The sequence below is a fragment of the Paramisgurnus dabryanus genome, chromosome 21, assembly GCF_030506205.2.
Source record: "Paramisgurnus dabryanus chromosome 21, PD_genome_1.1, whole genome shotgun sequence".
Classification (NCBI taxonomy): Eukaryota; Metazoa; Chordata; class Actinopteri; order Cypriniformes; family Cobitidae; genus Paramisgurnus; species Paramisgurnus dabryanus.
In genome coordinates, this window is record NC_133357.1 from 18,078,332 (window position 1) to 18,090,561 (window position 12,230).

The 12,230-nt window shown below is 39.1% G+C and overlaps 1 protein-coding gene across 1 annotated transcript; it reads left to right on the forward strand.

Annotated features, from left to right (window-relative positions):
- Positions 1-465: 465 nt before the first annotated feature.
- On the forward strand, positions 466-11,193 carry trpc4apb (transient receptor potential cation channel, subfamily C, member 4 associated protein b). The gene is made up of 19 exons (XM_065286056.2): positions 466-611; positions 957-1,085; positions 1,167-1,283; positions 2,545-2,602; positions 3,195-3,250; positions 3,348-3,476; positions 3,655-3,856; positions 3,937-4,122; positions 4,209-4,351; positions 4,436-4,564; positions 4,642-4,700; positions 4,778-4,879; positions 4,963-5,046; positions 5,220-5,310; positions 5,892-6,032; positions 9,713-9,824; positions 10,044-10,156; positions 10,248-10,454; positions 10,534-11,193. The coding sequence occupies exons 1-19, from the start codon at positions 489-491 to the stop codon at positions 10,669-10,671; spliced, it is 2,319 nt and encodes a 772-aa protein (XP_065142128.1). The 5' UTR covers positions 466-488; the 3' UTR covers positions 10,672-11,193.
- Positions 11,194-12,230: the final 1,037 nt, after the last annotated feature.

Consider the following 12,230-nt stretch of genomic DNA (forward strand, 5'->3'; position numbering starts at 1 on the left):
AATCTCCTTTTGTAGATAAATCATGTGAGAGGCGGACAAGGGTGTTTCACTCACCATAACCCAAGAGATGGAGTTATGGGAATTAAATAAGGAAAATCACATAAATGAAAAATGTAACAGGAACTTCAATGTTTATTTATCATGCATTACAGTATAAAAAAGTAGCATTACAAAATCAGATAGCGTCTAAACGTAAATATCCAGTTTTGACTAAATTAAGCATTAACATTTTAGCCCAGAACGTATATAAAACGTGTTAATATTACTAACGTTACTTCAAAACTTGATTTTACTTTAATCCAATAGAGGATAGTAATAATTCGTAGATTGATAAATGTATTAGACATTATCATGTTTCTTTTTTATTATTTAATTTCATGAAAAGTAAATCCCTTTGCTGTAATTACAGCTCCCGTCCTCTAGGGGGGAGTAACAACTCTATTATGTTTTCTGGTGTCGCTGAACGTCACGACGTCAGAGGAAAAGCAATGGCGACGAGGGGCTCCGGATATTCACAGATCCAAACAAACCGCGGAAATACAAGTATAAACATTCTTAATAAAATCCGTCATGGCCAAATCAGTGGCAGGGGGTTGATTAGAGGGACTCAGGTAAAATGTTTTATTTTTTTTGAAAGCAATACAGCCGTTCATTAGCCAATGTTTACATACGAAGGCCTGCAGAACCCGTAGTGAGAAGTTGCTCAGACAGAAATATATATGACTTAAATTAGGACAGTTTTAGTCCAACATATCCTTTTCCTACAGTAGATGACATATGTGTAATTTACGTCAGAAATCAAAGCGGTTTCGTGTAAAGTGCATTAAAGCTGCACGTTTTCTCAGTCTGATTTAACAATAATACTAAAGCAGTTATTATAGAGATTTTGTCTTTCTTGTTTAAAATGTGTTTAAGGTGCCTTATTAGTGCTTAATACATTCCGTTGTCACGTACAGGTTCCTGTTGCTGTGCTGGAGGAGAGAGATAAAAGAGTTAAATGGCAGGGAATACCAGTGTTATTGAGGAGGCTTTATGAGAGCAGCCATCCAAACAGTGATCTCTCTAAGATTCACGGCATGGTCATGGTATTCAAGATCCCTTATTGTGGTATACTTTGTGGGCAGATGTTAATTCCTTTGTAATCGAGTTGTTTTGTGGTTGTGCAGGAGCTGTCATCATTGCTGTCTATGGAGGCCATGTCATTCGTCACAGAGGAGCGCAAAACAACACTGGAGTCTATTTCACCCAATACATATACATTTGACTTTTTTGGCGGAGTTGACGTGAGTTTTCTACAACCTAAAACTACATGCAAGAGTAGCTTGAATTCAAAATTAGGGCTGGATATTGTGACCTGAACAATTTGGTGATTCAACTCTTATTCATAATATGAAGTAAAACAAATTCATAACATTTTCAAAACCGGCCCATAAAGAAAGTGTCTTGGACGTTGGTTATACAACATATTTGTCCATCTCATTTTTTTGTCGCTTTTAGAAAGAAAGGCAAAGTATGGATGATATTTATATTTTCCGAAATAAAGCGTGCACAGTAAGAATCGATTTAGGGATTTCGCAAGTCGTAATTAAAGATCACATAACACACAAGGCTGTGTTTTTTGGGAAGACGTTGATTTCATGCCAGCTCTTGGTACTGTGTGCATGTGCTATTCCCGTTAAAGTGCCCATATAAGGACTTATATAAAACAAGATCATTACGTATGAATTTTTTATGCTATAAAAACATTTTTGAAACTTGTCTGAACCCTGGCGAAATGCATACTGTGTCTCACGTCAAACTGCATTTTTGACACTTTGCCCATGCTTACCATGACAGGGCTCAACGCAAATAATTTTTTATACTGGCCCAGTCGGCCAGTATAAGTCGGCCAATAAAAAAATGTCAGTGTCACATATTTAAAAATAATAATTCAAAAGTCAAATATAAAGGTATACATATACGACATGTACCAACAAAAAATGGCTCCCAACTTTTCTGCTTTAGCTGTAAACTGACAGCAAATTGTGCAAAATATTGCATTGTTTCTTTCCTTGTGTTTTTTTTACCCAAGTAAATGTCAGCTTCCAAGATGTAAAATAATATACATTGATGAAAATATATTTTAGTGATTGAGGGTGAAGCACTGGCCCGATGGGGCAAATGACAATACTTTTTACTTGCCCGAGCGTCTCTCACTCTTGCCGTGGGCCACCGGGCAGTCCTTTATGTTGAGCCCTGCATGAGGAATCTTTTAAACAGTGCTAATAAGTCAAAATGCATAAAATAGCTTAAAATAATAAATCCACCCTTTAAGGATAAATGTAAAATCTGAGAATCATTATTTTCCCCCCAGACCTAATTAAATTTATTTGAAGTTTTTCTTGAGCAAAGGTTTCAAAAAAGGCAAGGAGCTTTGAAGGGCTTTTAAATTCATAATACATAAACATCAATAATCAGACACTGAATAGCTGGATTACTTCTGATATGGAAATATTAGAAAATGCTGCCTAATTTGCCGAAAAGTCACCCTGTTTTCCCTTACAGCTATTTGTAGAGATTTTAATGCGACCTACGCTCACAGAACAGGGAGACCCACCAATACGTAAGCATATTTAAGTTTTGATGTAAGCATTTTAAACTCTAAAGCCCTTTTCACACAGATCATTTGATTTTGGTTAATTTACACAGTGTGATCTTTTCAAAACTTGTGTGTATGTGTTCTCACACATCCCTTGAAGAAACGTTACATCAGCATGTGACGTGTAATGTAATTGTAATCGTGCACCTAGTGGAATATTTTTCTCAATTGTCTCTTAAGTTTGCTTGTGATATATATGATTTTGCACTCGATAAACCACAATCGTGCAATTTTTTTCTGTTTCGATTTTAAGCTAGCATATTGCATACCATTCCGTTAAACTGGGGAGCAATCCCAGCTTCAGCGCGGATAGTGAGGAGCTCCCTGATCTCTGCTTCATGCCTTCATTCCAGGATGCATTCTGTTAAATTTTTATCCTGGGATCAATTCCAGAACGTGTTTACATTCACACAAAAGGCACTTTAATGGCAATTCATTGTGCTTTGTGAAAAGGGCTTACTTGTTGTAATTTTAGCACAATTGTATAAAAACAAACAATACTCAATGTTTGATATTTTATTTTCTCAGTCAAAGTTTGCATATTTTTTTTTTTTAGTGAGTGATGATCTCATCAAAGACTGTCTGAGCGTTCTTTACAACTGTTGTATATGTGTAAGTACTGTCAAACGTAGATGACTCCACATAGTCAAAATAATGTGGTTTGTTTGATTATTATTATTTGATTGCAACTTCTGCTTTTGTCTTGCAGAAAGAAGGCGTTACCAAAAGCCTTGCGGCGAGGGATGGTTTTGTCTTGTTTCTTTTTAGTCTTATGTCGAACAAAAAGGTTTTTCTACAAACTGCCACTCTTATTGAGGACATTCTGACTGTCAGTAAGGTAAAGTCAGAAGCGTTTGTCTTTGTATTTGATTTTCAGAAATGATTAAAATTCCTGTGTGACATGATTTGTTTCCCAAAATTGTCCCTTCAAGGAACCGATCAGTTATCATTCAAATTACAAATAATATACCGTATGCGTTGCAAACTATAAAACCCACATAAAATCACTTCAATAGGAAATGGTCCAACTGGATGAAATTCCCAACCTCACCAGTCTGGTCCAGACCTTTAACCAGCAACAACTTGCCAACTTTTGTCGTATCCTCTCCGTCACCATATCAGAGCCCGATGTGGGTGTAGATGACAAACACACCCTCCTCGCCCGCATGTCCCAGCAAAAGACCAGCACATGCCCGTCACAAGCAGAGAGCAACCAGGGTTAGAAAGCATATCATTTCAGCCAGTCGAGTAGTATTGCGTGGACACTGTCTTATATGTGCTTTCTTTCCCTTCTATAGTGGCTCTCCTGAATATCCCAGGCTTTATTGAGCGCCTTTGTAAACTGGCCACACGGAAAGTTACAGAGGCTGCAGATTCCTCTACCCGGTTAGAACTTGAAGACTGGCACAGCTGGCTTGACAACGCCCTGATGCTAGATGCTCTCATGCAGTTAGCAATAGAGGAAGCGGAGCAGAGCGGTACAGGTGAGATGGGAAAAAACAAATCTGCGTTTCTTAGTCTGTCTAGTGCTCCACATAGTCCCATCTTTAACTCTTTAACTGTCTTTCAGAGTCATCTGATGAGAGTTCACTGTCCTCCAGTCCACTTAGACACAGACTGCCTCAGTCCATGAAGATAGTCCATGAGATCATGTACAAAGTTGAGGTTCTCTACGTGCTATGTGTGCTGCTTATGGGCAGACAAAGAAATCAGGTAAAGTTACTGTTTAAAAAAGCAACAACAAAAAGTAAGCTAGTGTCATGTGGTCCAATCATGTGGTTGCTTTCCTATGCGTAGGTTCACAGAATGCTCGCGGAGTTCAAGTTAATCCCAGGACTCAATAACCTGTTTGATAAGCTGATCTGGAGAAAACAGCCATCTAGTCATGTCTTACATCGACAGAACCAGAATTGTGACTGCAGTCCAGTAAGAATCAGTTCTTTATTAGTCAGATTTCTATATATAAACAAATCGCACTGATATCATTGTTCTGTTCACATCAGGAGATCTCATTCAAAATTCAGTTCCTCAGACTTTTGCAGAGCTTCAGTGATCATCATGAGTGAGTATCAGAGATTAAATGAATGAGTGCGTTAGCATTTTGTTGACTTACATTATGCCTGTCCTGTATTGTCACAGAAATAAATACCTTCTTCTAAGTGGACAAGAACTGAATGAACTAAGTGAAATCTACCTGAATGCTAACATCTTTGAAATGGAGGCTCTGAATAACACAGACAGGTACGGGGACTTTTTATGTTTCTATTTAATCCTTTACTCTGTTTACTTCTTATTGGTTAATTAGTTTCCATGTTTTACTGTAGGAACCTTGTTTGTGATGGTAAAAAAGGTCTTCTTACACGGTTAATCTCGGTCATGAAGAAAGAGCCGATCGATTCTTCATTCAGGTGATATCTCCAATTGTGTGTATAAAGTAAATTTTCTCATATAATGTAATTATACTGTTCTTTATATATATTTATAATATTCTTTTATGTTCTTTATTTATGATAATTTAGGCTTAAAGTGAATGAAATGTTATTTTGCATGTATTAAAAAACAAAATTGTTGATTACTTTAGGTTTTGGCAGGCGAGAGCAGTGGAGAGTTTTCTTAGGGGAACACCATCATATGCCGACCAAGTGTTCCTGTTCAGAAGAGGTTTGTTAGAGGTGAGTGGATTAGTTACGTGTCTAGCGCCTTTAATTTGTCTACCGTATAAGTCACACTTTTTTCATAGTTTGGCTGGTCCTGGAACTTATAGTCAGGTGCAACTTAATACATCAAAATGATTTCATATGAACCAAGAGAAACTGTTACCGTCTACAGCCGTGAGAGTCCGCTCTATGCTGCTCCTGTATTTATGTAATTCAATGGATTCAGTGATGTGGAATGACTTCAGGACCTTTTTGAATTTGATTTAGCTTGTTGTGTTAATTTAGCCTATTCAGCCTCCCATGTATGTTTTGTATGCTATTGTGTAAATAATTGTTTATGTTACTTTCAGCCTGCTGTTCTGTGCTATTGTTTAGTTAAATAACTTGCCTTTCCAGATTAATGTCTGTTCTTCAGCTGGTATTTTGTGAAATCATTTTCTAAATAAACGCGACGTATAGTCCAGTGCGACTTCTATATGTTTTTCCTCTTCAAAACGCATTTTTGACTGATGCAACTTGTACTCCGGAGCGACTTATAGTCCGGAAAATACGGTACTTTGTGACTTCTTATCATCCCTTCCTCTCTTCTCTGGCAGCACATTCTCTACTGCATCATCGATAGTGGCTGTAAATCCCATGATGTCCTCCAAAGCTACTTTGACCTTCTTGGTGAGCTGATGAAGTTCAACATTGAAGCCTTCAAAAGATTCAACAAATATGTCAACACGGAAGAAAAGGTTTGGGTTTGATTTAGGCCATCTCACTTTACATAAGCTTATTTCACACATATATTACGGAAAATGCATCTTGAATTTGTCCAGGATCGTTTGATTTTTGGTTCATTTACACTGCCAATGATTTTCTGGAATCTATGCGTGCATTCACACACATACCGTAAAGATCCCATAAAGGCATGTGACACATTTAAAGTCATGCACTTGGAAGGTCAGAAGTTTGCTAATTATCTGTGATTTCCCTCTCTTGAGACCATGCGCATGCATTTTAGTTTATGGTAAGATCATAAGGAGTGCACGCTATTTCTGTCATGATGCTGGTAAATGATTTCAGCTTTAGTGCGGATTGTAAGGACCTCACTGGTCTCTGCTTCAGTCCAGTTTGCTGCCATTTCCTGTTGTGAATGTTGATTTGCTTTTAAATGCGCGTACTCACTACGGCATGCCCCTTATGGCTTTGTTTCTGCCTTTTGATTCACACAGGATGTTACTAGGTCCCCTTTACGGTAGTGATCCCAGAACATTTACGGGACGTTTGTGTTCACACAGAAGCGCCTCTGACAATTTTACAGAAATTTTCTGTGCACCGCAGGGTAGGGGTGGGCGGAATGACCAAAAATCTATTTCACGTAATGAGTCATTTCATTTCACGGAAGGGAATATTTCACGGTATACATGTTTTTCAGTTTATATTGTTTTTTTATGATAAAAATTTACAGAAATACACCACTCACTATAGCTTGTAACTAAATGCTCACCACAGTTTTAAAATATGAGCAATTTAAAGATAATAATGTTAAAGTGAAAATGCCCAGAAGATAACAACAGCTAAGTCTTGATTAGACAGAATCTTGTTTTTAATTTAGTTATTAATTTTATAGACTATTAAAGCTATAGTATGGCTTCATTGTATTTTGTATTTATGCATACATTACATTAAACATATTCAATATGTAAAATGAACAGGTATAAATATATGCAAAAACCTACAGACAGGATAAATACCTGTATATGAGAGAATAAGCTCTAGATATTATAAATGTGACATGTGCTATGATGTGATGATCATGAAGTTTGTTTTAAGGTCTTGATGCCCTTTACTTTCTATTAGACCTTAACATTTGCATCTCTTTCTCGTCTTTCCGATCAAATATGTTTGTATAAGCAAATGGCGCGTCAAACTACATTGCTCCAGCAGCGCACGTGTCACTGATATAAACGCAAGTTTTGTCTTAGCTTGCTTAAAGTTCAGAAAACTTTACAACTATTATGTGCCAGAAGAAATCTTTATTTGGCGTCGCAGGCGCAGCTCCTTGCGCTTGCCTAGAGAGACCTCTGCACGCGAGACCGGCCGGCTGCTGCATGAGGAGAGAGAGAGAGCGCGCGAGAGCGAGCAAGACAAGAGTCTCGCTGCGTGACCCGTGGTGGATTCACTGGCACTTATTATAAAAAATACACAAATAACTCGTTCATTTTGTGAACTATTTTACATGTTTCTCGGTCACAGTCAGTCTAACATGCTGGAGGGCAGAGTTAGCCACGCCCACTTATTTGCATTCCGCGGAATAGACAGAATAGAAAAATCTGTTACGTCTGACATTTTATTCCGCGATAACGGAATATACCGTCATACCGCTCAGCCCTACCGCAGGGTGATGCGAATGACGCATATCGAGCTACGCGATTGCTGTGAAAACTTGCGCTTTTCCCCTCAAATGAGTCTTCGTGCAAGTTGAAAATATTCAACTTAAAGGGACACCCCACTTTTATAGAAAATATGCTCATTTTCCGTCTCCCCTAGAGCAGACCCGGCCTCAGACACAAATTCACGGACGGCATTTCATTTTTTCAGGGGGGAAACACATGAGATCAACCTCACTGCAATGCATACTATTATTTATTATGAATTAAATGGGAAAAAAAGCGAGGAAGAAATAACATACCTCTCCATTAATGCAATACAACGGAGAAGTCGTAAAGATTGGACCTAGCCTACTGAAGCAGTCTAAACGCAAATAAAACATGTTGCAGGGCAACGCTTGTCCGCTTAAAGCAACACTATGTAGTTTTTTTACCTTTAAATAATGTCTCTAAAATTATTTCAGTGATAGAACAACTTTTAACTGGACAAATTGTACTTTTGCTGCAATCTGAGCAGCCTCCTAGTTGCTACAAGAACACTCTGAAAGTGGGAGGGAGGGTAGAGCACACAGCCCCGCCCCTCCCCCTGCCTGCAGACGAGTGTCTGATATCAGGCACTGTTGCGCTTTTCAACCACATGGGGGAGCTGTAAGTCATTTTTACATGGAAACTACATAGTGTTGCTTTAATATCAGAGACAAGTGGATTTTTTAAAGGCCAAGTGAAAGAGAATTTTACTTGCTCGACCGAAGAAGTAGCCTATAAATACCCCAAAAACAATCACCAAAACAGGATAATGATTCTGCATCCTTTAGTCTCAATGGCGACTGAAAGTGCATAATGTAATAACGCAAAGTTAAACAAATAAGCGCAGCAAACACAAAGTGAGTTAACAAAGTGTGTTAAACATACTGCGGTAAAAATGTGGAGTTTTTAATAACATGATACAGTTAAGCAGCATCACATCACGGTTGAAAATGTGACAGATTTAATGACAGTTCACTAAACAAGTAATTAATATTAAGCCACTTACATTTTAGACGCAACGTTGACTGTTTTGTTGTTTCAGCAGCGAAAATAGTTGAAAGAAAACAGCAGAACCATAACGTGTCAGTCTCACTGCAGCAGCACCACTCAATCGTGTCTTAACTTTAAGCGGTGGCGCTTAGCAAACAACCAAACATTTCCGCGCTCACTATTGACAAACCAATCAAATACGTTTAAAATATATATATTTTTAAATCAGACCAAACACTTTTTTATTTTTATTCAGGAGTTATATACGTACAAAACAATAACTTTTAATTAATAACAGTGGCCTATTGATAAAAACATGAAGCTGGTGAACAGGTGAAGGGAGACCTTAGGCTCGTCCAGGGCGGGCACTGGTGACTCACAGGGCGGGCCCGGCCCCCTAAAGCCCGCCCATGGCTGCCCTAGAGTTAAACAATTGATTTTACCGTTATGGAATTAATTCAGCTGATCTCCGGTCATTCGCGTCACACTCAAAAATAACCAAAGAGTTTCAATATTTTCCAATTTAAAACTTGACTCTTCTGCAGTTACATTGTGTTCTAAGACCGATGGAAAATTAAAAGTTGTGATTTTCTAGGCAGATATGGCTAGGAACTATACTCTCATGTTGGCGTAATAATGAAGGACTTTGCTGATGTAAGATGGTTGCAGCAGGCGTAATGACATTATGTCCATCTTAGTACATGATGTAACTACAGAAGAGTCAAGTAAGTTTTAAATAGGAAAAATATCGAAACTCTTTGGTTGTTTTTTAGCGCTATGCTAATGGTCTAATCAGATTCAATGGATTATGCTAAGCTATGCTAAAAGTGGTACAGCCAGACCTGGAGATCAAAAATCTAATGTTTAACTCTAGGGGAGCTGAAAAATTAGCATTTTTTTTTAAATGGAGTGTCCCTTTAAATGAAAAGTTGGCATGACACCAAGTTAAATTCCACAAGTAATCTAGAGCGAGGAATGCAATTTGGTTGGTATGCAGCATTATAGTGAACCATCTCCCATCTCAGTTTCAGATGTTCCTGACTCAGATTAACAGCTCTCTGGTGGACTCTAACATGCTGGTGCGATGTATCGTACTTTCCCTGGATCGCTTTGAGAGCCAGACTGAAGACATGAAAGGTGTGACTTAGATGTGACCCAAAATGTTATTTGGCTCTTTGATTTAATCTTTGACAGGACCTTACTCAGTCAATATTAAAATGATCAAGGTTATGTTTTAACAGGGTGTTCTTTACATTATTTAGGATGACTTGATATAGAAAACAGTAAATCACAAAATCAAAGGTCAGAAAAGTACTCATATGCAGATTAAACCATGCGTTTCTCTCTTTTGCTCAGTGGTTGAAGTGTTTTCAGAGTGCCGTCTCCTGTCCTACATGGCTCAAATGGAGAACAGGTTGACTTTCCTCGTTAGACTGATCAACATCATCAATGTGCAGACTCTCACCCAGGCAAGATAGGAGATACATTTTTGTTCTTGTTTGTTGACTGAATTTGATGATAGGTTTAGAACTGACAGATAGGGTTTTTAACCAATCACAGGAGAATGTGAGCTGTCTGAACACCAGTCTGGTGATACTAATGCTGGCGAGGAGAAGGGGCAAATTGCCTTTTTATCTGAGCGCCCTGAGAGAAAAGGAGTATGCCGAGAAATACCCCGGCTGCCTGCTCAACAACTTCCACAACCTACTGCGCTTCTGGCAGCACCACTACCTCAACAAGGATAAGGACAGCACCTGCCTCGAAAATGTGAGCTCACCACGATTGGCCCAACACTGGCGATGGATCGAGTTGATAAGCTAACGTTTCTGTGTATCTTTCTGTACAGAGTTCATGTATTCCCTTCACATACTGGAAGGAGACGGTGTCGGTACTCCTGGGTTCAGGAAGAAGCTCACGCTGTGCCGTTTCAACCTACATTGATGAAGCTTACAGGGACCTGGACAGAGATTTCAAAGAGTTGTGACTGTAGAGACTGTGTGTGATGTCTTGAACAACTAAAAGGACTTTCTTTACATCAGATTTATGTCACCGTGTCTAATTTCACCAGACCTGGTCACATTCAGGTGCTTTACTGAAATGGTTTGGATGTTGTTCTGATTGTGTGTTGGCTCTTGTTATGAGTATGAGCTGTGCAGTGAATGTATTGTATGCTTGGAAGCATGTAAGAAGATGTTTGTGTGTGTTTGGTTTTGCACTAGACCCTGGATGTTTTTTTATCCATACAGTTATTTGTTTAAGGGTGCTCACCCGCAGGTTGATTTGAGCCTCACTGCCCATTATCCTTCACAGTAAAAAAAGGTCTGTGATTTTCAGGGACATTTTACTGGCTTATGTTGGTGTTCCGCTTAGTTTACATACTTGTCTTGTTTGTATATTTATGTATATGTAATGTATGTAGTTCTCACTTGATTTCAATGAAACTTTTCTGCCCCAAACTCACAGAGTGACAGCAAATTTAAAAAGAAAATAAATTGTTTTATCACAATTGTGACTTTTGCCTGTTTGTTTTTGAGGTATGGGTATTAGTCTAAATAGCCTGTTATCATATTTAACAATCTGTAAAATAGTTAAATAGTAGAATAAGGCTAGGTCTACTCTGACTTTGTGTCTTCTAAAGCCCGTCACACACACAAAGATAATCGGGATGAATTCGGGCCGATTTACACCCTTACGATAATCCTTGGTGCACCTCCAAGAACGTCTTTGTTGTCTCTATTTATAAAAAAATGCCAATAATGCTGTAAATTCAACTAATCAGCCCTCCATAAAAGGCTTGCACGACTTTGGCGCTGCGCAGAACAATAACTGTGTGACATTGCGGTACTAAAAGAGCAATGATAGAAGGGGTGTTCGACTCTACAAAGACTGACATAGCGTGTGCTGGTTAGAAATTTTGTCCGACTTAATGGCATGTGACTGTTACGTGTGGTATCACGGACCTCCTCAGAGTACACACTTTGATGACATCATATAGTGCAGACCTTCGGGACCCTTGACGCGAGTCCAAGAGGGTGCACCAAAGTTGTATTTTGGGACAGACTCTAGCGCCATGCCGGAAATAAAAAGAGAAGTGCACATTAGTGTGAATTCCTCCCTTCCGTCATCTGATTGGTCTGATTGCAAGGACTTGGGTAGGTAATGTGATTGCAAGGACTTCTGGGTTGGTAATGTGCGCAGTGCAGGCTTCACTGTAGACAGCATAAAGGGGGCGCTGTTGAGCACACTTCGGAGCGTAAAAATGACAGATGGGACACCCTACAGACTCGTAGACTAAGCGAGCACGTGCTATTTAAGGCCACAAGACCGAAAGGCCATATGAAGCGCGCCATTTGGGACAGGGCAAAACTCGAGCATCAACCCTGCTCTACGTGATACAAATTTGCAGATCAGAGTTCACCAGATTTGAACTTGGCCACGCAGAGTGTTAAATATCGTCCCTGTCCCAAATGGCACACTCCGGACTTGTGGACCTCCTCCGAGTCCACACTTTGATGACATCATGTAGGGCAGACCCTTGACGTG